The sequence below is a fragment of the Asterias rubens genome, chromosome 16 (genome assembly GCF_902459465.1).
Source record: "Asterias rubens chromosome 16, eAstRub1.3, whole genome shotgun sequence".
Lineage (NCBI taxonomy): Eukaryota > Metazoa > Echinodermata > Asteroidea > Forcipulatida > Asteriidae > Asterias > Asterias rubens.
The window spans coordinates 7,169,004-7,191,435 of record NC_047077.1 but is presented as its reverse complement, the minus strand read 5'-3'; the positions used below and the strand labels follow the sequence as shown (position 1 = coordinate 7,191,435).

General features: G+C 40.1%; 2 protein-coding genes across 2 annotated transcripts in view; both read right to left on the bottom strand.

Moving 5' to 3' along the window:
- Positions 1-14,103, bottom strand: part of LOC117300658 (vacuolar protein sorting-associated protein 13B-like) — a 58,659-nt gene extending 44,556 nt beyond the window's left edge. Inside the window, 13 exon segments of the mRNA XM_033784354.1 lie at positions 304-474; positions 1,231-1,407; positions 1,977-2,111; positions 3,196-3,380; positions 4,933-5,060; positions 5,825-6,004; positions 6,848-7,014; positions 8,083-8,283; positions 9,563-9,794; positions 10,126-10,362; positions 11,019-11,203; positions 12,097-13,076; positions 14,009-14,103. Coding sequence (XP_033640245.1) covers positions 304-474; positions 1,231-1,407; positions 1,977-2,111; positions 3,196-3,380; positions 4,933-5,060; positions 5,825-6,004; positions 6,848-7,014; positions 8,083-8,283; positions 9,563-9,794; positions 10,126-10,362; positions 11,019-11,203; positions 12,097-13,030 — 2,932 coding nt within the window. The 5' untranslated portion in view covers positions 13,031-13,076; positions 14,009-14,103.
- Positions 14,104-17,967: 3,864 nt separating this feature from the next.
- Positions 17,968-22,309, bottom strand: LOC117300651. Its single transcript, XM_033784346.1, has 4 exons — positions 22,222-22,309; positions 21,218-21,284; positions 19,641-19,911; positions 17,968-19,407 (listed from the first exon to the last, which is right to left on the bottom strand). Exons 1-4 carry the CDS (start codon positions 22,241-22,243, stop codon positions 19,321-19,323), a joined length of 447 nt encoding a protein of 148 aa, XP_033640237.1. The 5' UTR covers positions 22,244-22,309; the 3' UTR covers positions 17,968-19,320.
- Positions 22,310-22,432: the final 123 nt, after the last annotated feature.

Below are 22,432 nucleotides of genomic sequence, written 5' to 3'. Positions count from 1 at the left end.
ATAAACTCTAACTGACTTCCAAACTCAATCGAGCAGAGAAAAAAACTGGAGGATCTTTACAGCTATGCCACATGAAGCATTACAGGCAACCAGTTCCAGGCAATCTCCATAAAAAAAAAACATTTACGTTTTAATGTTCACACATTTTCCCTGGGGATTGAAAGCCATTATTTGAGAAACCACTCCTGTGCTACCAAAGTGGTCCTATAGGATGCACTGCAGTTGGTTGTTACCAAGTTGCTTAAAAAAGTTGCCTTGTGTGACAAGGCTCTTACGATCAACTCAACTTCTATGTATTCTTACCTTGTGATGAATTATGTTTAGTGACAGAGCTTTTACTTCTACGAGAGCTGGCTTCCTCTATGACCTTTGACCTGACCTGACCTCTAGGCTGATACAGGAGCCATGTGTAAATGAGTGGGTCAACACATAACGCTGTTCCTTGGATGTCAAGGAGGAAAACACCACAAGATTCTGCCCATGACAAAAACAAAATTCAAATAAATAAATAAATCAGAAAACAACGGTTAAGTCTGGGCTAAACTACTGCTTGATCACAAAACAGTGCCAAGTGCAACATAATTTTTTTACTATGGACAGTTACCAGCCGAAATATAATGTCATATGCACAATTTTTGACTGTTACCCATCTTAATTTTGCTGAACAGAAGCAAAATTAGGTTTACCAGCCAAAATATGATGTCATTTGCACAAGTAGTTGGTGCACTGTATGGTGAATCATTCACTGGCCATGCCCGAATTGGTGGCTTTAACTACAGCTATGGCTAGATATCAGCGTCATCATGCGTTGAGGTATGGCGTGTCATGGCCGGGCGGTTAAGAGCACCGGATTCAAGCTCAGGTGTTTGATCAGAAGAGTGTGGGTTCGAATCCTAGTCGTGACACTTGCTACGTAAAATTGGGGCGGTAGTGCTTTCGGCCAGGCTTCGGACTGATGATACCCAAGCCTACATCCGTATGGACTGTAAAAGGGTTAACCCTGTTTCAGCCCTAGGAGTAGGTGGCAACGGCCTCGGAAAAAAACCCAATTGTAGCCCACACCTTGAAGTGGCCTTCAGGCCCTGTGTGTCTGGTGACTTGCATACATTTTTTTTTTTTTAAATGAGATGTCCCTAGCAACAGTCAGCGTCATAACCTTAGCCGCCAATTTGGATCAATAATATTACAAATTAAAAACACTACTGGTTATTCTGTAACAGCGATCCATACCTCCAACAGTTCTTTCAAGATCAGAAATTCTGGGAATCTGCACCGTGAACGTCAACAAGTCAACTGTGTTGATTTGAGAAGCACCCGACTGCTGTTTCATTAAGCTTTTATACTGGTGCAGGTTTGTCGTTTCTACTGGGCCATGAAACAGCGGTGTGTCACTGGCCCTGCCTTGGTCTGCAACATGAAAGCACAAAAAAAGAGAAATAAACCTACTGTAGAAACAACATCAAAATGAATTGATCATGAAACAGGGTTCTCCTTGTGCATAAGTTAGCATATCCTACCAATACCTGTGACTTCTGGCCAATACACACAAATCACGGCCAGATACCCTTTTTCTGTTTTCATTTAACATCAAGTTTAAAAAAATTTATAAAATAAAACAATTAAAAAAACTCCACATTGCATGGTAGAGATTTTAAAACCATCATTAACATCAAGTAAAACACATTCCGAGGACCTTGACCGCCATCAGGTCAAACTTGCATCAGTTTGCTTAGGTCAAATTTTTTGTCCAGAATGCCATCGAGTCCCAAAAAATCTAGGGGTGAACCTTGTGGAACATTAATCTTTTCAAATTTATGAAAATGTTCATGTTGGCTAGGGAGTTTCTTCTCTGGCTTTGCTATGAAAGAACAGAGGAGAGGAAGAGAGACGGGGAGAGGAATAACAAAGGAAAACATTTAAGAAAACAACTATAAATACTATCAATAAATATAATTGGTGTCAAACTAAGATCTTACCTAATGCCTGCATAATGAGCTGGGCTTGACTCAGGGTGCCTGAGATAGCCTGGACTGCGTTAGTTTGGGACAGTCTGACCTCTAGGCTATGGATGGAGGCCTGCAGCACAGGTTGGCCTGATGGAAATGCCTTCACTGAAAGCAAAATGTAAAAATAGAAATCCAGAGTTGAAACTTTGTATGATGGAAATACATTCTAGATAGGTTTTGCGGTAACACCATGAAAAAATATCTCCCATCAGTAAGACTTGACACTCTGCATCGTGGAAACACAATTGAATTTTTGAGGCATTGCATGAGGTATCAATGTTGTCCATAACACTTTTCAATTCAATTCAATTTCAATTCAAGGTATTTTATTCAAATATTTGTAGCCAAAGGCTAATTACAATTGAATTTACAAGGTAAAAAACATCAAGATTACATACATTAAAGGGAAATATTATACAAAACATTACACCAACATAAAAATTAAATAAGAATAAAGGAGATAGGCAATTGCAAAAGTGGCATGGTATAGATAACGTGTATATACACTGTCTACTTTGCTGAGTAGATAAACAACATTTTGAGAACCTATTTATTCTCCTGCCACTGAGTAAACTTTTGGATTTCGAGAGACTTCTCAGTTCTGAAAAAAAAACCTGTCGTGCTTATTAACTACTGCCAGGCGGAAGGTAGAAAATCGTGTCATTCACTTTAGTGGTTTTAGGGGACTTTGCGTTATTAACTTCACTGCCGCTGAGTGAGTTCTAAGTTAAGTCTCTTTGTTATGACTAGCTTTCTCTAGTCATTGTCAGGAGACTGAAAAGTGTGAGAAATGTTGGTCTAGTTAAAGGGTTTCAGAGGATTAAGTGTAGAGTCAAGCCCGGTTCATACTTTCTGCGAATGCGAAGCAAATTTGACGTGAATTTGACGTCACACCCTCCTTTCGCAGTGATTATTCGCGAGGGAGTAGAGCAGAGTTCAACTGCTGCGAATCGTTCGTTGCGAATTTGTGACGTCAAGATTCGCTTCGCATTCGCATTCGCAAGAAGTATGAATCGGGCTTCAGTCACTGCTCTGATTGGTTCTTCTGAAAGCGGAAATGCAACTTTGAAAGGTTTGTGGTAATGCCTTGTACATATCTCCTATGAGTAGGATTTGAAACTTTTTAAAAGACACAGGATCTGTAAATTCGTCTGTAATCTATAATAACTTATGTGATAAAGATACCAACCTGATGGTTTGAAAACATCATCCATGAGGCTGGTTCCGGCTAGTCGAGACACCACTGTCTGAGGCTGCTTACTAGACCAGGTGTTGTAGATATGCATCATGAGTAGACACTGGGCTTTGGTGGCATTAAGGGATAAACCAGGCAGCTCCAACATCACCTCAGAGTGAACTAGGTTGTACTCATTCCTAAGAATGAACAAAAGCAAAACACTTTTTGATTACTAGTGCATATTCACAAACTATTCAGGGCAAAGGATTTTGAGGCATTGCATGTTAAGGTATCAATAGAGGGCTCCAATTTTAGGGGAAATTCCGCAAGTGACTGAGATTGTACTCATTCCTAAGAATGAACAAAATCAAACACTTTATTGTTACTATTAAGGCACATTCTATAAACTAGTGTAGGCTAAGGGTTTCAAATCATTTCATGGTGGCGTATCAATGCAGGGCTCCAATTTTGGGGGAAATTCCACAAGTGAACAAGATTGTACCCATTCCTAAGAATGAACAAAAGCACAAACTTAATGGTTAAAGGCAGTGGACACTATTGGTAATTACTCAAAATAATTATTAGCAAAAAACCTTACTTGGTAATGAGTAATGGGGAGAGGTTGATAGTATAAAACAAGTGATATAGTTTTTCAGAAAGAAGTAATTTTCCACAAATTTGATTTAGAGACCTCAGAATTAGATTTTGAGGTCTTGAAATCTTTGTGTGACAAGGGTGTTTTTTCTTTCTCGCAACTTTGACGACCAATTGAGCTCAAATTTTCACAGATTACTTGTTTTATGCATATGTTGAGATACACCAAGTGAGAAGACTGGTCTTTGACATTTATCAATAGATCCAGTGTCTTTAAGCAGGATTAAAAACTTTGCATGGTGGAAGTATAACTAAGAGAGGTTTGCGGTAACATCATGTGATTTTTTTCTTTTTGAGAAGTGTTGGTTCTGAAAAGAACCAGTGGTTAGCGACTCAACGTTTCAATCAGTATGCTCGGATGCCTTTTGATCAGTGTGCATGGTATGCTCTGATGCTCTTTGATTGAGGAAAATTGCATTTCTCATGAAGACAATTAGAGCATGCTGATGAAAACATTGAATCGTTAACCACCGGTTCTGTTCAGAACCAACACGAGATATTCACATAGTGTTACCGCAAACCTCTCTTAGTTACTTTATGGATTCTAAGGCCACATTCTCAAAAGTATTCTAGGATAAGGGTGGTGAGGTATCAATAAACATGACTGCAGGGCTTTCAGCTCAAAACATTCACTGGACCAGAGAATTTGTAAAAAAAAAAAAATAGGATTCGAACTGCCTCTAGCTACCGGGCAACCTCGGTAGTCTATTTGGTAAGACACTGCTCTAGAGTTGCAAGGGTCGTGGGTTCGAATCCCACCCGAGTAGTATGCCTGTGATATTTTTTCACAGGACTCAGGAAAGTACTGAGTATACAAGGCTAACACACAACGTTGAATGGGGAAAAACCAAAATTTATAATATCCACACAATTTGACATTTGAGCTGTTTTCGGACCAAACACTCACGAGAAAATATATGTAGATTTTGTTATGGTTAATACTTTATAACGGAATTGAAAAATGTTTGTATTTATCAGTTTAAATTCAAAATGCAGCGAAGTGTTATTATTTAAAAACACTAGACCAAAATATTGCATTTTGGCTGGTAACCTGTTCCAGCTACACCTGATTTTCTGCGCTAACTTTATACTCACCAGTAGACAGGGAGTACCAGCACCTTGTGGTACACGGCTGCACTCCAAGACGGCATGATGGGAAGGACTGGAGGTGAAAGGTCACTCCTGGGGTCCACATAGGTCAAACCAAACTGGCATCCAAATATCTGCCAAAAATTAAATAAATGATTTAAGACCGAGGTCCAATTCATAGTGCTGCTTAGAGCAGAAATGATGCTTAACAGTTTTCTGATGCATGTAAGCACAAAAACTTGCCAAGCACAAAAAAACATTTCCTTGTCAAAAATAGCATACCATACAGTTGCCATTGCAATGACTGTTTCTGGGCTCAATTCCATAAAGCAGTCAAACAGAAAATACTGCTTAGCAAATTTGTTTACTCAGCAATAAATGAGTGGGGCAACAGTTTGCAACAGTGTAAATTTGATTGAATTTTTGCTGGTACATTTCTGTTTAAGGGAAGGTACACGTTTGGTAATTACTCAAAACAAATATTAACTTAAAAACTGACTTGGTAACGAGCATTGGAGAGCTGATGATAGTATAAAACATTGTGGGAAATGACTCCCTCTGAAGTAACGTAGTTTTTGAAAAAGATGTAATTTCTCACTAAAATAATAAAAGACTTCTAGCTAGAAATCTTTTATTCCCATCTGAAAGTACACAAATTCGTCAAACAAGGTAGTTTTTTCTTTCATCATTTTCTCCCAACTCCGATGACCAATTGGGTTCAAATTTTCACAGGTTTGTTATTTATTCATATGTTGAGATACATTAAGTGAGAACACTGGTCTTTGACAATTACCAATAGTGTACCTTCCCTTTAAGCAAGGTTTTTCTGTGCAAGTTTGAATGCTTACTGGGTTTATAAAATTGGGCCCAGGTCAGTATACACCGCGACACCATTTACCTTATAGTATTTGTGAGTGTAGCAATGGTGCATTAGCTTGGAGCTACAGTCTGTAGGAGGGAGTTTGCTAATGGGCTTGATGAGCTTCCGTGCGTACATGGGTTCTGTACTCTGGATGTCTATACGGTCGATCTGCAGGCACAGCGTCGGCACAAGACTAGTGTCAGGGAATGATGAGTCCTGAGGAAAACAATCACAAAATAGACCTTAAGGCAAAGAATACTTTTGGTTTTTGGAACTGTTGATATAATCCTATTTGAATGTAGATATATAAAAATAAAACTGACCTGCAAACTTTTTATCTCAAAAGGGATATCACCAAAAATATAGAGCAGTTAGGTATAGGCAGGAGGAATAATCTATAATAGGGGACTTTCGGGATGCTTGGTGGCAGCAGACTTACCAGGTAAAATCCATTGTTTTCGGTAATGTGCGCAGGCTCAGAACTACGTAAACAATAGACCTTTTCGCAAATACCGGGGCGCGCGCGTAAAGCTTGGAATTAGGTGCATTGTGGTCTAGCTGGTATCTAAATTTGATCCATATATATCCCACAATGCACCTCATTCAACAGTCTGCGCTTGCGCATTGGTATTTGCGATAAGGTCTATGGCCATTTACCTGGCAAGTCTGCTGCCACCTAGCATTTCAAAGTCTCCTATTGGAATGCAAAATCTAAAAAATATTTCGTATTTCTGCATAAAATGTTTCTTAGATTGAAACGATTGTATCTACGAAAATCTCATCCATCCACCGACTTACTCCGCGAAACCTGACTAAAAGCCCGATTCATACTTCCTGCTAATGCGAAGTGAATTTTGACTTTGCATGACCGTTTTCATGGCAAATGTTTTGCAGGAGTTGAACACAGCTCAACTGTTGCAAATTATGACCTGCGAATTTGTGAGGTCAAAATTTGTATCCCATTCGCATTTGCAGGAAGTATGAACCAGGCTTTACTCCACAAAACATGACTAACTACATGCAACTTGAGGGTTCTGAACGCCATTTTAGGCAACTTACCTGTTTTGTCTTGCTGTGTTTTGTCGAGCCGTAATAAGGATGCTGGGCTGATGAGAATAGTACCTGCAGATTGAGTAGCGTGATGTGAGAGGAACGAGATGGAACCCATTCCTCCAGGGTGCTGATCTGGTCTGGCGTTGCTGACGGACGTTCATCATCTACGATCTCTGAGAGATTGATTCATAACAAAATCAGAAGCTAGTACAGTTTGGTCAACTACTGTTACAGCCTTAGGAGTGTAGGTGGCAACATGCTCCTGGTGACAGTGGATTTGGGTTGATAGCCCAAATCAGTTAATGTGAAGCCCTCACCTTTAAATTGGCTGTGGCTTTGTGCTGTTAGAGTGTCTCTCATAAAAAAAAATTGTTTTAAATAAACAAATTAGAATGATACATTTTATGGTGGGGCACCTGCTGGCTTGTGAGACAAGGGGACTGTGAGGTGTGACAAGATAGCAAGCTTACAATATTAATTTTTTTAATTAAGTGGTAAGACACTGCTCTAGAATTGCAAGGGTCGTGGGTTCGAATCCCACCCGAGTAACATGCCTGTGATATTTTTTCACAGGACTCGGGAAAGTACTGAGTATACAGTGCTAACACACATCGGTGTATGGGTAAAAACCAAAATTAATATTCTTTATCCCCGATGAAAATTTAACATCTATTATAAAGCTTACAATAGCTACATGTACATTTATCACCAATAGGTTAGCTTGGGCCTGTTGAGACCTAATTAAATGAAGCAGTGGTTAGAGGAACAGGGTCATAACTATTTCAAAATAAAACTTATATTTTACCCTTACATCAATGTGCAATCATAAATACCCCAGACAGTTTAGCTATTTCTATTGGTGGAAAGCATGTTTAGTGGGGATGTTTAAACATGTGATATAAACACGGCTGGAAGTGTATAAACATTGGTGTGGCGTGCAAGCTTTACGCTTGGCTCTAATTTATGCGCAGTACAATCAATACACCACACATGCAGTTGAACGCCGCATGCATTTTGACAATTCTCGAAACAGAACATGAGATCGTGACAGCAACTGAAAATTAACAACAAATTTTGTATAGAGAGAGTTTCCAACATTTTTACGCTTTTTAACAAAAAGGGCATTAATAGGAATAAAAGAGTGGTGACTGGTTTTTTTAAACGGCCATTTAAAACCTTGCAGGGTTGTTGCCTACTCTTTTATTCCCTTATGAAGCACTGTTCACTCAATACTCTCTTACCTGGTCTTGGTGTGCTGTAAGGTTCATATTCATGATCCACAGCACACTGATGGAACTTCTGAAGTTGGTGTATGATGGCACTGCCGATGACCACCTTGGCTGGGCTGAACAGGAATCGCTTGCTTGATGTTTCCTTCATATCAAAGATTGGATCGGAATCATCAGTGCTGTGATGGGATGAGCGGCTTGAGGAGTCACTCGCTGTTCAAAAAAAATCATAATATTATTCACCTAAAATAATAACAATACTAAAAAATACTAAACAAAGGCATTTACAAGGCGCTTTAATAGTTTTGTACATATCAAAGCCGCTTAAAGTATGACTTTCTATTTTGTTAAAGACTTTTTTTAACTAAAAAGTATACAGTAAAAAATCAACAACAGTAGCCATGTCTTGGCGAATTGCCATGATTAGACGGAAATTAATGGACTGTAAAGGGATAGCTTTTTTCAATTTTGCTTAAGGCAAGAGTGTCACGAGTGGGACTTGAGGCAAATCTCTGCAGATCAGAGACACCAGAGATTGAGTATGGTGTTCTTATGCGCTCGGCCACAGCACGCCTTATGCTACTCTCACACTGGGGAGAACATGCTAGCAAATGTGCTTACGACCGGAAATATTGAACAATTGCTCAAACTTCCAAACATTCGCCGTGTCTTCATAAGCAAAATTCACTACGTTCACAAGTCATTCTACACTTACAAAGATTGGTCAATTTATGCTGCTCTCACACAGCGAATATGCTAGCGAATATTCCAACATTCGCCGTGTCTTCGTAGGCATTGGTAACAAATTTGGAATGTTCACAAATTATTCCCCACCTCCTTACGAAGATAGGTAAATTTAGAAACCGGTTGTTAAATTTTAGCGTACGTTGCGGAGATGGTCACTCGCCGTCGATTTTAGTAAAAGCATTGGCAAGCATTCATAATAAATTGGTAAGAAGAGGGTCGACCGAGAACGATCGAGGGGTGAGACTGAGATGAAAATATCCACTATCCAACCTCCATTTTGGACAAAATCAACAAATTCAAATGTTCACATTCGCAAGACTGTTTGCCTTAATGTGAGAGTAGCATTAGCTGGAATCAAACCAGGGGCCACAGTGTGGAGAGTAGTCTTGGTTCAAGACTCTCCTGGATTTGTCACAACAGGGCGCGCAATCACCCCCAACGCGCTATCAACCACGAACCGCTATCACCCGAGAACCGCTATCACAGGAGAGTCTTGGCACATTCGTTAAATCTCCCCCCCAAAAAAAGGGGCGGGCTCTGCGGGAAACCTACGCACGCGCATTATGTTTCCCCCCGATTTTGGGGGGAGATTTAACGAATGTTCCAAGACTCTCCTGTGATAGCAGTTCGTGGTTGATAGCGCGTTGGGGGTGATAGCGCGCTTTCTTGTTACAAATCCAGGAGAGTCCTGAACCAGGACTATGTGGAGAGGCGAGTGCTTTACATACTATCCACCCATACCTACCATTTCTGTTGCCAGTTCTTTCAGCCACAAACAGGTAATCCGTCCACACAGCTCCAAATCGCTGAGTGGCCAATGCCTCGCTGTATGTGTCCTGGTGCTGATCCCAGTCCAGAATGAAGGACGCCCTCTGTTGTTTGTTCTCAGGGCAGTTTGGATCGAAGAGCGAGTTAGTGAGATAGTTGGTGTATTTGTGGTTGTAGTCTGGGCTGCCACATTGTAAGAATGGTGTGTCCTGTAATAATATAGTCACAATTTCATATATTTCATTTACATGTATTGTATTTTAAGAGATGTAAATTTCTAGGTGTTTCAGTAAAGCCTAAATCCCGTTCAACTGACGAGAAATCTGTCATTTGTCCTTAAACAAGACACTTAACCATTGCTTCGTCCTTTGGATGGGACGCACAGCTGTAGATCTCGCGTGTTGTTATACAAAATTATCAACGCACGTAAAAGACCCCTAGTACACACTTAAAGCAAAGAGAAGGGATTCATCCCGGTGTGTCTGGCAATCATAAAGGCTGCACTAAAAAGGAAGAAGAAGAAGACACTCATAAAATTACCTGATCCAACAGTCTTGAACTAGCTCCGTCCCCACCCTCTGCCAATCCACAAACACAATCTCCCATTACTGATGCAGTGATGTGACTAAAGCCCATCTGATGCACGAAGAAGAGTTCACCACGCATCAGAACTTCAATGGCCGACCCGGACAGCTCCATTCTCAGCAGAGGGTAGGTTTTCAGCTTTGGTGATGGTGTGGAATAGACAGGGTGGTCTGTGGAGATTTCCTTTGACAACTAGAAACAGAAACAACGGATCAAAAATGTCAATAAACCTGAACCATATTCCTTAGGTATTCAACTGCCATTCTATCCATGTTGAATAGTTGAATATCGCATCTTTAATCATGGCCATGTGATCTCCTCCCGACCAATCGCAACGAATATTTAAAGGCAGTGGACACTATTGGTAATTACTCAAAAAAGTTATTATCATAAAACCTTTCTTGATTACGAGTAATAGGGAGAGGTTGATAGTATAAGACATTGTGAGAAACAGCTCCCTCTGAAGTGACGTAGTTTTTGAGAAAGAAGTAATTTTCCATGATTTTGATTTCGAGACCTCAAGTTTAGAATTTGAGGTCTCGAAATCAAGCATCTGAAAGCACACAATGTGTGTGACCAGGGTGTTTTTTTCTTTCATTAATATCTCGCAACTTCGACAACCGATTGAGCTCAAATTTTCACAGGTTTGTTATTTTATGCATATGTTGAGATACACCAAGTGAGAAGACTGGTCTTTGACAATTACCAATAGTGTCCACTGTCTTTAATGAATACATAATACATTTTAAAAGATGTTCGGGTAAGTATACTGAGTATACAGTGCTAACACACATCGGTGTATATGGGTAAAAACCAAAATTAATATACATAATTACATGCTTACAAACCTTGAATGTAATGCGTGCTCTGTCGCAGTACAGACCTACAGACAATATTGGATCAGGCCTCGTCTCTCTTTTTCTTGTACCCCCTTCCTCATCCTCTTCGTAGTATAAGATGTCGGGTACATAAGACCAAGCCCACGAGGCCCACCCTTCTGAGTCCATGGCAGTGCCTTCTGGTCTAGAGGTCTCTGTAAAGTAGAATAATGGTCATCGATAAACCAAATACATTGTCACAGTCGAGCAGTATAGACCTTTATCATGGTGCGGCCTAAGCGGCCATCTTGATTTTTTCACATTCAAGTCAATGTAGCCAACCTCGTTCCCAGGGGTGATCGATGTCGCTTGCCATTTTTTCCCATTATGCCTTGTTCGTGTCATAAAAAACGCGGGCGTGATCAACATGCAAATATCTTAAAAATACGTGCGCACGCACTTGACATCTACTGCATAACTAATTTCATGAGCCAATCAGCGTTGTTTCCCAACACATCCCTCCCAGGGGTCAGTGACGAGAGGTATCGATACAGCGTGCTGCCCATGGTAGCGAGGCTGCAATCTAGCCAAACGGAGACATTTTACATTGAATATTAGCACCCATTACTGCAATTTGAAACGGGAACATGACCAAGATGGCAGCAGCATGATACAGGCCGTAGAGCACCAGCCACCAATTTCACAAAACTGTAACAAGTTGTGTAAGTCAACTTGGCAACGTATATTTCATTTAAAGATGTGCACCAATAAAATCTTGCACAAGTGGGCATACATGATTGTTGAAATTTGTGTACAGATGGTGTTATATGAGTGAATACAGTTAACCACTAGGCAGTAGGATGGTTCACTTTGTAATGTGTGTTTTGTGCCCACATGATATCATATTGCACGCTGGTATAGCAACACTCAAAATCATGTGGATAATATTGAATGGTCAGCCAGTACATGTAGGAGGGATATTTGATCAAAAAGAGACATTTTCAAAGTAAAGAACTGTCAAGGTAGGCATTTCAACGTTAGCGCTTAGGAACCTCACAGTGATATGCGCAATATACAAAAGGTTTTATTATTATTATTCTTGACTTACCTGTTTTAGGTTCAGTCTTGCTTGTTTCAGCTATTGCTGTTTGGTCATCCGGCTCCACTACTTTATTCCCCTGATCCAATGTGCCGTAGTACAGTGCCATCAGTAGCTGCAGCAATCGTATAAACATTGGTAACTGAGTGTCCGACAACGTCATGTCTACCTCTTTACAATTCACATTAATCTTGATAAGAGCTGGTCTCTTAGCGTTGAGGCTGGTATACGTCATATGCATGCGTAGTGTCACAGCGCAACGGTAGGCTACGGGCTCCTGGTACACCTCGATCTTACCACTCGCGTTTCTCTTGTCCAGACAGACCGTAAGATCAGAGAACTCGCAGACACGTCGAAGGACAAGCTCCGGCAGCGACAACTCAGTGAAGGCTGCTAACCAGTTGGCATTCACTGCGAAGGACTCCGCTGATTTGACGTTAACGGACAAGACGATGTCCTCCTCGACATATTTCAAGACAAGATTTTTAATGACCAGCGTGACATTGTTGATGACGCGGTTCATCAGGGATTGAACGTATCCCGGCGGAAGATCCCGATCTTGCTTCTCAAACTTGAGCTTCGCTTGGCTCGTCGAGTCTGGTTTACTCTTACTCTGCACGCTGGATTTCGACGACGCGCTGTCGTGCTCATCATAGCCAGCGTCTCGTAGCTTGAGGGCGCACTCTATCGTATTGATCGTAACAACCACAGGCTCATAACCCAGTCTCGTCCATGGAACATGAATGCGTAACTCGTGGATATGCCCGCTGATAAACGTTAAGGGAAGATTGAGCTCTTGTTCTAGGACGTCCAGCCTAAGGTCTAGTTTGTTGAGAACAAGGTCCCCACCCCAGAGAGAGAGCTGCAGATCCTCTGGTTTGAGATTCTTGATGTACTTGTTGACGTATCCCAGTAGAAACGGGGAGATATAAGACTCCAACATGGTGGCGTTCCTTTATCCCTTACAGGTTTCTAGATTCATGGAAATTCTGCAAAGGGGAAACAAAATCTGATTGATAAATACTTGTATTCACTTATACTATAGACAGCAACAGTTTCCAGGGATATGTCTCAGATTGAGCGCTTTGGCCTATAAAAAACAGTTAAAATTAATATGGTTGGACATTTTTGTAAGTAGAATGTAATGATCCACACAATATGTACCTCAAAATTGTGTGATTTTACTTTTACTTTGAAACAAACATGGTCTTCCAGTTTGTAAAACCAATTTGTTTACTTTGAGTGTGAATCATTATTAACACCAGTCCCAACGTGTCCTACTAAAAGCCGACAACACCAACAACACCTCCAGAGTGCCGACAACACGCCGACAAAACTAAGGATTCGAACTGCCTCTAGCTACCGGGCAATCTAGGTAGTCTAGTTTGTAAGACACTGCTCTAGAATTGCAAGGGTCTAATGTGAATCTCATCGGAGTAATATGCCAGTAATGTGATATTTTGTCATGGGACTCGGGAAAGTACTGAGTATAAACTATAATACAGTGCTAAACAGTAACACACATCGGTGTAAACGGGTAACAACCAAAATTAATAAATCAACTCTTGTATTAAAGTTAAAGTAAGTTGTTTTAACAACTTTGTTGATCTTGTTCAACAACTTTGTTTGCATTTAATTTTAATAAATAATAATAAAATTCATTCCCAGCTAGCCAAGACGTCAATATGGCACCGGGCTTACTGTTATGGGTCAGGTGGCAGAGCAATCGGCAACAGTCTCAGAGGCATGATACACACTGCCTCACTGAATCACTGACTGTGATGTGAGCATGACTATATATAACTAATGAGTCAGCCCTATGGACAGGCTAGTTTAGAAGGCTAGGCTAGTGCTACTACCAAACAAAATGTGTTTGAAGTTTGTCTAAAGAATTGACTTCTGTTTATAAAACAAAACCCACCTACTCCTCAATCATATTGAGGTGACAAACAGGCGAAATGCTCCACCAAAAACGTTGTTTATATTGAACTTCCACGTAGTGTATGTAGGCTGCCATCTTGGGGAAAGTCAGACTGGTACTTGGACCACCAAGAGAGGGCGACATTAGGGGGGGGGCGTAAATCTTCTGCCTGCACGTTGTAGGCCTCACTGGGGGAGTAAGCCTAGATTTAGATTTTGCAATTATTGTTTCGGCATACTCGGCGATGAGGGCAAAGGGCACCGAGGACGACGAAATAATTAAGAAAAACATGTAGGCCCTATAATGTTTCTTTTATATCCAATTCACAATACATTTAAACTAAACAGGGGGAGGGCCGTTGTCCTTGAGTTGTAAAACTCATGAACTACATTCCGTGGCCACAGTCATAATTCTGGAAAAACAACCTCTTTGAAGAGCCGACAACAAAAGTGGCCACGAAATGACGATAAAAGCGTGCCTACTTTTGGAATTTTAGCTTAATTCTACCTCCATGGCTCAACCCACCTACCACGTGCTTGGCTGGAAAATGTTGTCAACCTCGGACAGCCCTTCTGCATGCCTGAATTTCTATAAAATAAAATAAAAATTAAAAATAAATTTTTAAAAAGTATGGTAGGCATTCATTGTCATTACAGTACAACCGCGTGTTTTTCATACATGCCGCCAGTTTTAATATTTCCAAGGTGAGTTGGCTCAAGACACATCGATTAATTCTTTTGACTAACCTGTTCTTCCGGAAGCAGACAGAGTATTTAGACCTGGTATGACGCCAGTAGTCCGTCGCACTGCAAACGGAGGAGCCATGCCTGTACTGCCACCAACATTAGGCCTACTTTGGACGGAATGACCGCAACCACTGTCGACGGCTGCCTTGTTTTGTCCACTTGACGCTGCTCACGCGGTCACATTATTTTACTACACTTAACCGGAAATTGACAACGAAAGAACAGCCACGCAATGGGGCACAGAGATAGTTTCGAAGAACAAATACAACCACATTCCTTGCATGCCTCATTGCGTCCTTTCTTGAAAAACTTTGAGTAAAAAATGTTAAAGACTTATGTATGAATAGCCACGTGCTAGACCCCCAGTAGGCCTAACTGGTTCCAGTGAACAGACGATTTCGTGCAGTGAACTGGAGCTTTGGCGACCATGACCAGAAACAAGTTTCTGACGTCAAATTCACTGACCGAAACAATTTCAAAAAGCTACTCGAAAACGGGTCGGTAACCAGAAACAGTTCATGACGTAGGTACATCTCTTGAAATTTTATGTTCTCAAAATATATAGCCGTCATTCTATTATCGAGGAGTGGAACTTAGTCTTTGTACTTTTATCAGCATTATTTAATTGTTATGCTTCAAAGTATTTCATTTTAAAAAGAATTCCAGTACGTTTTCCGGTAGTTTTTAGAGTCCGCCATCTTAAAACCAAGCCTAACCTAACCGAGCCAACAAGTCGGTTACGGTTTGGTCGGAACAGCGGTTCAACAACCTAACACGCGAAAACGTTCGACCAATGACCAAAGCTCAAACATGTTTCTGGTTATAGGGTCGCCAAAACGCGCTCCAGGTTACGATAATCGCAACTAACAAAACTTGGTTGAAATGAAAGGAACAATATTATTTATTTGGGTTGTTCTGTGAAAAAACACTCCACAGACCTATATACACCAAATTCGTGTCATAAAACTGGGCGTTGGTTTCCCATGCTTTGTGAATACAACAGATTATGACAACTTTTATTTTGTCGTCCATCACAATATCAAACTGTTTTTCATGTGTACAGGCGAAGCGAAGCGAAGGAGCATGTCATGACATTCTAAAAGCTCACCATTTTAAGGTAGGCTACGAATTGTCCCACAGAATTCAGAGTTATTTGATCATCCCAGATTATCACTAAAAACTCTATATTATGCCGGATTGGTAAAAATGTCCAACCCCCCACCCCTCCCAGATTTTTCTTCTTCTAAAATCCCAACAACATAAACACACCAAAAAACCTTAAAGTTGGCTGTTTTCCTCAAAATATGGCTTGTCTGTGTATTGAAAATTTATTTAAAAAAATACATAATTATACAATTTTACCTATAAACAATGGTATTTGTTTTAAACTGCAAGGTCTGATAGTATTGTCATGAGTTGTTTTAACACTTGACTTGCTTTCGATGATTATACACAAAAATATAAATATTTGTGTGCATAATCAATTTTAAAGTTAATGACAATGGGAGACTTTCTGGGACGATAGAGGGCAGCAGACTTACCGGGTAAATCCATTGTTCTCAGAATTATGCGCATGTTCAGAACTACGTAAACAATGGAAATTTACCCGGTATGTCTGCTGCCACCTAGCGTTGGAAAGTCTCCTATTGCCAGACGCATGGTTTGAATGATCTGGCACCTTTTATCAAAGCAAAAACCTCTTGAGGTTACCAGAATATTAAAGGCAATATCAAGACAGTATCACATGTACCGTTTTGACTGTTTATGCTTAGCAGCTTCATGAAATTTGACAGTTTTTTAAGTCTGCAATATTGAACAATAATTTTTCTGTTTAATTACATGTATTTGTCATTATTTAAAACGTTATAATTAAAACAAAACAAAATGACACATTTATCAATTTATTCAATTTGTAAGGAAACATTCATTAAGTTTTTTATTTCAATACAACGAAGTAGTGCGCACGATCCGAATACAATGTAAAAAACACTGCAAAATGATATATAAAACATTTTGTTTTTGTATAATTTCTAGACGAGAGATGTGTCTGTTATAGGTCCATCCTTTAACGACACTGGACACTATTGGTAATTACACATAATCAATTGTTAGCACCAAAACTTACTTGGTTTTTGAGCAATATGTCGAGCTGTTGATAGTATAAAAACGACTCTCTGAAGTAGTGCAGTTTTATTTTTAAGAAAGAGGCATCTGAAAGCACACAAATTGTGCAACAATTAGTGTTTTTTGTCCTGTCATTATTCTCTTTAGTGCAAGTTCGATGAGCATTATTGAGTCAAAATGTTTACAATTTTTTTTTTTTTATAATTATGTTGGGTTACACCAACATCACCATACACAATTTCAACGTTTTCCAGAGTTTGATTGCTCTATTCATTAATACTAGGTCAAAAGCTGATAGGTACATTCTAATGAATTTTAGATTTAACAGAGAATATACAACAGCAGGATTTGAACCTGCGACCTCAAGCTTTTTGTGCTTGCGCTCTACTGACTGATTAATATATATGTCGCTCCTTTACCAGCCCGTTAATCTGGAGGTTGCAGGTTCAAGTCCAACGTGAGTAACTTTGTTCAATCTCAATGGGATACTTTGGAACGCTAGGTGGCAGCAGACTTACCAGGTAAATTTCCATTGTTTACGTAGTTCTGAGCCTGCGCACATTACCGAGAACAATGGATTTTACCTGGTACGTCTGCTGCCACCAAGCGTCCCAAAAGTCTCCTATTGAATGAAAATTTACCCAGTAAGTTGCACTAGTCAGATCCCTGGCTACCTGGCAGTCAATGGTTGAACGGTTTTCGACTGCAACTCCATATCAAAGATATGGATACAATAGGGAGACTGCCAACATTATGGCTAGATGGCTAAGTAGGTTAGAACCACAACCTTAAAGGCAGTGGACACTATTGGTAATTGTCAAAGGCTAGCCTTCACAGTTGGTGTATCTCAACATAAAATGCATAAAATAACAAACATGTGAAAATTTGAGCTCAATCGGTCTTCGAAGTTGGGAGATAATAATGAAACAAAAAATAACCCTTGTCACACGAAGTTGATTTTGAGACCTCAAAATCAACTTGAGGTCTCGAAATCAAATTCGTGGAAAATTACTTCTTTCTCGAAAAACTATGGCACTTCAGAGGGAGCCGTTTCTTACAATGTTTTATACCATCAACCTCTCCCAGTTACTCGTCAGCAAGAAAGGTTTTATGCCAATAATTATTTTGAGTAATTACCAATAGTGTCCACTGCCTTTAACCCAGAGGTCGCAGAATGTTGCATCAGTAAATTTTTGTCCTTTTCACCCAAATTGATAATCAAACTCGTTACAAACAGTGAAAACTACGACATACTTCTAATATCCTAAACAAAATACAACTTCTTTTTCAAAACCCCCCAAATAATATTTAACTTAAGTCTTGTCACCAAATTGTTTTGAAATAGGCCTAATTAATTGCCAATGATGAACTGACAAACAGTGAAACATTACACACTTCTAATATACTTAACAAAATCAAACCATCATTTACATCACTTGTTTCAACAGAAAAAGACAATTTAAATTGTTTTGACATAGTTAACCCCTCGTTATTCCAAGTCCATTCCTTAGTTTTTAGAGGATCACATTATAGCAAACTCATTTCATTTCAGCACTATGGACAAAGCTACAGCTTTTAAATTAATCTCAGGTTTAAGTTGAGTGGTTATTTTTCATGTAAGCTTTATCAATGAAAGTCGCCATTGACATAGAAGAGAGGGTAGGATGTAGTCAACTTAAGTTGTCTATGGAAAGTTTAGTAACTTCAATCGTTCTTTTACTAAAAGGTTAGAAATTAAATACATGTTTGTATGATAAGGAAATCCCCTTGAGATGATCACTCTGCTGCCGCTTCTCAAATTGAGATTTGGGTGTGATCCCTGGCCGTTTAAGGTTGTATGGCTTCTAACTGGCACCCATAAAAAGATACCGACAAAAGAGGACTCTACTACCAAGATTAGATAGCTCATTTGGAAGAGGGCCAGAATATTAATTCAGAGGGGGCGCAGGCTCAAATCCTTTTCAAGTAATTTTTTCTTTGTTCATTCCTAAACTACTCCCACCACAGTAGCATGTCTGAGATTTTTTTTCCACAGAACTCGGGAAAGTACTGGGTATACAGTGCTTGCACACCTCAATGTTGGGGGTAAAACCAAACTAATATTCTTTATCCCGATAAAGTCAACATCTACTAAATCGTTTTGTACCTGCTGCTTAAAGACATGATTCGAACTACCGCTAGCTACCTGGCAATCTCGGCGGTCTAGTTGGTAAGACATGTCCTGCTCTAGAATTCAAAGGTCATGGGTTTGTATCCCATCCTGGTAAAATGCCACTGATTGCTGTTCACTGAACTTTTTAAGTATACACTGAGTGCTAAAAAATCAACGGTGTAAGGCTAAAACCTTTTTTTTAAATAAACCTTTATAGAGGTGTAAATACATCCTGGCTGGATGGAGTGTATGGATGGTTGTTCTGGAGCTCTGCCTGGGCTTTGATTCCTTCAACAGCATGCACACTCTGACCGGCAAACAACACTGTGGCAAACCTCTTTTTGTTGAACACAGCACATGATGCATACAAACACCGCCTTTAAAACAAAACCACCAAAAAATAAATCAAAGGATGACAAATGATCAGTAACTAGTATGTTTCTCTCAAACGCATACCAATGATGATGGTCGAGTAGGGGTTACCGCTGGTTGGTCATAGCTAGCACACTTGTTCAAAGGTTTTGACAGGCTTCCAATCTACAGTGTATATTACCAATTCCTGGAAGAGTAGGGTTTAACCTGATAATAATAACAATAATATCATAATCACCTGCACTGAGCTGACAGTACGAAAGATGACCTCGTAAGTGGGCATGCCTGTTACAAGAACCAGAAATCCAAAACACCAGCTCAGGCTCGTGAGGGTGGAGACACCAATTGTGTTCTGGAGGCGTTTGGCAATCTTCCGGACTCGAGACATTTCTTGGACCTTGAGAAGGCTGTGTATGGTCAGGAGATACAAGATGATGTTGATGATGAGGAGAACAGCCATAGGTGTAAAGAGACCCAGGTACATTGGTAGACCAAAAGTGATCAAACAACTGCAGTTGGAGAAAAAAAAAAACAGCAACAGGGTCAATTCTTAAAGCCATCGGACCCTTTCGGTAAACAGTATTGTCCAAGGCTCACACTTCGTGTATCACAACTTCTATATCAAATAACAAACCTGTGAAAATTTGGGCTTAATCGGTCATCGGAGTCGGGAAAAAATAACGGGAAAACCCACCCTTGTATCCACGCGTTTCGCCGTGTCATGACATGTGTTTAAAATAAATCCGTAATTCTCGTTAACGAGAATTGATATTGTTTTACTGTTTTCTCAAAAAGTAAAGCATTTCATTGAATAATATTTCAAGAGAAGTATTTCACCACTACCTTCTGTAAACCCTGTAAGTTATTTGTAAATCTGTGAATTTTTTGTTTTCTGTACCGAAAGGGTCCAATGGCTTTAAAGACACTGGACACAATTGGTAATTGTCAAAGACCAGTCTTCTCACTAGATGTATCTCAACATATGCATAAAATAACAAACCTGTGAAATTTTGAGCTCAATTGGTGGTCGAAGTTGCGAGATAATAATGAAAGAAAAAACACTCTTGTCACACAAAGTTGTGTGTGTTTAGATGGTTGATTTCGAGATCACATTCTAAATCTGAGGTCTCAAAATCATATTCGTGGAAAATTCCTTTTCTCGAAAACTATGTCACTTCAGAGGGAGCCGTTTCTCACAATGTTTTGTACCATCAACCTCTCCCCATTACTCGTCACCAAGTATGGTTTTATGCTAATAATTATTTTGAGTAATACCAATAGTGTCCACTGCTTTTAACATCCTTTGCTCAGAGCGACTTCAGCTAATTTTCTTTTAATCTAAAAAACTACCCAACAAAAGTCTGAAGGCCTCATAGAGTTATATATAAGAACTAGAGGGCGCACTGGCGGCCTATATACGCGACCCGGCATGCGCGCAGGCGGCCATTTTCTAAGTTGATAAAACAGGCATTGCTTTAACATAGCAGGTGTTTGTGCAGCCATTTTGTAAGTTGAAAAAACAGCATCGCAAACACAAACACAAACTCCAACGCGTGTTTCATATCCAACGCGCGTACAGAATGGCGCGCGTGTCTCCTTGCGGTCCCGTCGCGTTTGTGCAAGAAGGCGCCCTCTACTTTTTATATATAACTCTATGGAAGGCCTACTGTTGACACCATTTTGCAAATTTTTAGGTCATCTCCAGTACAATGTACTTAATTTTTTTCAAGACAGACTTGGAAGTTTTTCAAGTTCCAGAAATATCAAAAATCTACTGTAAACGCAGAAGATAAATACAAACAATGAGCTTCTTACTAGTTTTCATTGTGATAGCTGTCTTCATGTGTCATTAGGGTAATTAGAACAGCAACGACTGGAGCTCCTTTGAAGAATACAATAAAAATATATTGAAAAAATACTTGGTTAATCCTATAAGAGACAACACTATTTTCCTGCAAAAGCAGATAAGAGAATCAGCAATATAAGTCCATGGTGAGCAATGTCTTCTTTGTAAGTATTTGAATTGGATATTTGGTGTATTTGGATCCCCCATAGATATAGAACCCGGACAACGTCGAGTGCGTCATAGGCGTGCGATATAGAACCCGGACAACGTTGAGTGCGTCATAGGCGTGCGATATAGAACCCGGACATTGTTGAGTGCGTCATAGGCGTGCGATATAGAACCCGGAATGGTGTATTTGGATCCCCCATAGATATAGAACCCGGACAACGTCGAGTGCGTCATAGGCGTGCGATATAGAACCCGGACAACGTTGAGTGCGTCATAGGCGTGCGATATAGAACCCGGACATTGTTGAGTGCGTCATAGGCGTGCGATATAGAACCCGGACAACGTTGAGTGCGTCATAGGCGTGTGATATAGAACCCGGACAACGTTGAGTGCGTCATAGGCGTGCGATATAGAACCTGGACAACGTTGAGTGCGTCATAGGCGTGCGATATAGAACCCGGACAACGTTGAGTGCGTCGTAGGCGTGAGACATAGAACCCGGACAACGTTGAGTGCGTCGTAGGCGTGCGATATAGAACCCGGACAACGTTGAGTGCACCATAGGCGTGCGTTATAGAATGCGGACAACGTTGAGTGCGTCATAGGCATGCGATTTCATTGAGAGACCATACTTATTGATGCGCGTATAAAGAATTAAAAAAATAAATAAATTACTGGGTAAAGCTAAATTTAAACTAAATTGTGTCCAGTGCCTTTAAGGACATTGAGTAGTTGACTAACGGTAGTCGCGACTCGACTAAGAAACTAATTCTGAGGTCTCGAAATCAAATTCGTGGAAAATTACTTCTTTCTTGAAAATTGAGCATGGATGGTTGAGATCTGGACTGCTTGCTGCTTTGAACAGATGGTTGTTAACTGCTTGTGACAAGGATGGTTGTGCTGCTTGAAACAGATGGTTAAGATGTTGACTGTTTGCTGCTTCCCAGGGATGGTTGTTAACCTAGACTACATAGTACTTGCTGCTTGGTGTGGATGGTTGTTGACTGGATTGCTTT